This window comes from Grammomys surdaster, unplaced genomic scaffold (genome assembly GCF_004785775.1).
Source record: "Grammomys surdaster isolate TR1022 unplaced genomic scaffold, NIH_TR_1.0 140, whole genome shotgun sequence".
Classification (NCBI taxonomy): domain Eukaryota; kingdom Metazoa; phylum Chordata; class Mammalia; order Rodentia; family Muridae; genus Grammomys; species Grammomys surdaster.
The window spans coordinates 6,063,538-6,067,559 of record NW_021604598.1 but is presented as its reverse complement, the minus strand read 5'-3'; the positions used below and the strand labels follow the sequence as shown (position 1 = coordinate 6,067,559).

Genomic DNA, 4,022 nt, shown 5'->3' with positions numbered 1-4,022 from the left:
GGTCTACTTTTACAAACACACTGTAGGTCTTCTTTTATATACACTTGATAGATGGGTTTCCTTTCACCTGTGACATCACCAAAGATGGCCTTTGGGAAATAATTATTGTTTTATTTTTATACATGGGGGAGTGTGACTGAATTAAAGAATTAACTTTTTTCATCAACGGAGGGTCTAGACAAAGAGTAAGAAAACTTGGTTCACACTTTTTGGAGAAATTCAAGCTTTAAATACATGGGAATTCAGCCATATTTTTTATTTGTCCATTAAGATTTTATTATTAACCGGGCAGTAGTGGTACACGCCTTTAATCCCAGCACTTGGGAGGCAGAGGCAGGTGGATTTCTGAGTTCGAGGACAGCCTGGTCTACAGAGTGAATCCAGGACAGTGAAAGCTATACAGAGAAACCCTGTCTAGAAAAACAAAAACAAAAAAGCAAAAAACAAACAAAAAAAGATTTTATTAAAAGAATCATACTGGCTCAGCTAGCACTACGAAGTTCCTGCTCTGGTCGCCTACCTCGAGTTTGTGCGGCAGTAGTGTCGAAGTCGGGTGGTCAGGATGATCACGGACGTGCAGCTCGCCATCTTCGCCAACATGCTGGGCGTGTCGCTTTTCTTGCTTGTGGTCCTCTATCACTACGTGGCAGTAAACAACCCCAAGAAGCAGGAATGAAAGTGGCGCTTTCTCCGCCCCAGGGTTCCAGGACATAGTCTGAGGCAAGATGGAGGGTGTGAGGGGCCTTCACACTTCACTTCATCTCTCCTACCCATCACAGCATACAAAGCAACTCCACCTGGATTTTTCCAAACAACTTTTATTTCCTCAAAATCTTCCTTAACCCTATGGAGCAAGAAGCTGCCACTGAATAGGGCCCAATAGGGGCTGCTTTCTTTTCTACTCCCTCCCCCCAATACAAAAAAAAAAAATATATATATATATATATATATAAAAAGAATCATACTGTAAATGAGATTACACTAAGAAGTCTACATGTGACTGTGAATATATTTACACATGTGCACACATGTATATGTGTGTATGTAGATGAAGGCCAGAACTGGACCTCCATCCCTTTCTTGATCACACTCTGCCATTTTTATTTTTATTTATTTATTTATTTATTTAGGAGAAAGGATCTCTCACTGAACCTCAGGCTTGCTGATTTAGCTAAATTGGCTGGCTAGCAAGTGCCAGGAATGCTCTTGTCCCCACAGTCCTAGTGCTGAATTACAGGCACACACCATGACACCAGCATTTTGATGTGGATTCTGACCTGTCATGTCATGACCCAGGCCCGCGGCTCTACAAGCACTGTCCAGGTGGCCAACCCCTCCACCTGTGTTAGAACTCTTTAAAAGTAATCATCACTAAATTTTTGTAACAACTTTACTGACCTACTCTCTTGTCATAACCCATTTAAAACATAGTAAGTCAATAGTTTTTGGTATATTCAGAGTTGTGTGACCATTTTGAACATTTTCTCTCTCCCTTTTCCTCCTTTTTGAGTTCTGGGACTCAAACCCACAGGCTCTTGCTCGTGTAAAACAAATGCTCTATTACTTAGCTACACCCTCAGTTCAATATTAGAACATTTTCAATACCTGTATCTTCCTCAAGTGGTCCTTTCATGTAGCTTAACGTTCATCGTGTGCAGCATGGGCCAGCACCTTATTCCTCCCTGTGACAAGCAGCATCCCGATGCATAGCTGTACTACATCTCAGCTGCCAGATTTTAGCATCTTTGCATCTCTTTGGCCATTTAGCATAAGGGTGATCTGAATCCTCACAAACACATTTGTTGTAGACATGTCTCCAGTTCCTTTGAGTACATCCCAAGCAATGTTGTTGTAGTGATTAATTAAAAGTTGGCCTCTGGCTCAAGCCTATCTAAGCTGCAGCAGCTCTGCCTAGCCCAGCCACCATGTTTCTCGGCCTGAGGCCACGTGCGTGCTGTAGCTAGAACCGGCCTGCCAGAAACACCAGCCCATCCACCCACTAGATGCCAGCGTGAGAGATGGCTCTGCCAATCTTCCATGCTGTCTCCGAAAAGCAGGGTATTGCCCAGACCATTCCGCCATCCATGCAGGCCCAGTAAGAGAATGAGACTCTAATTCTTATAGATTAATCAAAGGCTATATATGTTTGATAATGATTAATAACAAGATGCCCATACAAAGAGAGTTGTATCCCAATTAGCTAACCTAATTATAAGTTGTTCCCCACGCATGCTCTCCATACCTGTGTGGTTCTCCATCCTCCTACATCTCTGCCCTCTCTAGCTCCTCCTCTTCCTTTTTTCTCTTCCTCTCCCAACTCCTCCTCTTCCTCTCCTTACTCCTCCCACCTTACCTCCTCCTACACAATGTGATTAAAATAACTGAGTTGGCTCAGTTAAGAGAGAAGGCCCACCAATTAAGATAGTCTTTCAGAGGACTGGAGTTCAGATCTCAGGACCCATGTCAGTGGCTCAGAATCACCTGTAACTCCAGTTCCAGTGGATCTAATACCCTCTTCTCACCTCCATGGACACCTCCCCTCAGGAGAACATGCCCACAGAATTTACCAGTTTGCAATTTCCAACTAACCCCTAAGTAGTAAGTTTTTACCTCAGCAGTCAATTACTTTCTGTCTCACGTCTATTAACACTGGATGAAAGCCTCTCCTCTGCTTACCTGCAGTCTGATAGTAGTGACTCATTAATCATCCTTGGTGAAAATTGGTTGGTTTATAATGTGAGAACCAATGTCTGGATTCCTAGTTCTGTTCTGTTAATGTGTCCATAGGCTTGTACCACAGTGTCTTGATCTGCAAATTTGCTGGTCTTACTTGGTCCTTCCTTTTCAGTATTGTTTTAGCTATTTTGGTATCATAGTTAGCTTTGGGCATCACTGTGCAACATCCAGGGATAGGGAACTTCAGTGGAAGAATTACCTCCTTTGGATCGGCCTGGGTGGCATTTTCTTGATGGCTAATTGATATAAGAGGTTCCAGCCATCTGTGGGTGGTATAATCCTGGGCATGTAGGCCTGGGAAATATAAGAAACATAACTGAATATGAGCCTTGAAGCAAGGCAACAGGTTGCAGCATTGTTTAATGGTTTCTACTTCCCTTGTGTTCTTACCCTGGCTGCTCTCAGTGGTGGATTATATCCTATAAGTCAAGTAAACCCTTTCCTTCCTGGTGTTTGGTCAGAGCAATAAGACTATAGCAGCAGAAAAAAAAAAACCTGACAGAGAATCAATGTAGGAAATGTGGGTTCCTTGAGTTTTGTTAGCATGAAGAACAACTTTGTCAAGAAGTCAGCTAGGGGTTCCCCCAAAATTCTATAAAATCTACAGATAGATCTGGGAAGTGTTTCTACTTTAACACTATTTAGTCTTTTGATGTATGCACAGGATGTCCCTGTCCAGTTTCTTAATTCTTGTAGCATTTGTCAACAGTTTTTTGAAAGCTTACATAGTAAATATATTTCTTTGTATTAAATGTATTTGGTTTATGTTTATTTTGTTTGTTTTGTTGTTTTTATGTTCTTTTGTTTTAGTTTGATTTTTAAGAGAAGATTTCTCTGTGTAACAGTCCTGGCTGTCATGAAACTCTCTTTTTATACCAGGCTGGCCTTGAACTCACAAAGATCCACTTGCCTCTGCCTCCCAAGCACTGGGATTAAAGATCTGTTCCACCACACCAGAGGGAGCATTAGATCCCCTGGAGCTGGAGTTACAAGCAGTTGTGATCCTTCTGACCCGGTTGCTGGGAACTGAATGCTGGTCCTCTATAAGGGTAGCAAGTACCCTTAACCACTGAGCCATCTCTCCTGCTCCAAGAAATCTGTTTTTCAGGAAATAATTTAAACCATCTTCGTATGGAGCAAGGGCTATTAATATGTTAGCTGATTTCCTTGTACATTTTTATTCTAAATGTATGCATGGTTGCTTTAAAGTGTAACTGGACTCATGTACTGTGGGTAATTTGCAATCCTGTTCTTCAATGTTTACACATAGCCATGTCTTTTTGGGG

At 42.0% G+C, this 4,022-nt stretch overlaps 1 protein-coding gene across 1 annotated transcript; it reads left to right on the top strand.

Annotated features, from left to right (window-relative positions):
- The first annotated feature begins 489 nt into the window (after nt 1-489).
- Nucleotides 490-947, top strand: LOC114618249 (dolichyl-diphosphooligosaccharide--protein glycosyltransferase subunit 4). The gene has a single exon (XM_028763947.1). The coding sequence runs from the start codon at nt 563-565 to the stop codon at nt 674-676; it is 114 nt and encodes a 37-aa protein (XP_028619780.1). The 5' UTR covers nt 490-562; the 3' UTR covers nt 677-947.
- Nucleotides 948-4,022: the final 3,075 nt, after the last annotated feature.

Bases quoted from the DNA above. Each gene is read 5' to 3' on its own strand.
- LOC114618249 (XM_028763947.1), top strand. From the start codon at position 563: ATGATCACGGACGTGCAGCTCGCCATCTTCGCCAACATGCTGGGCGTG.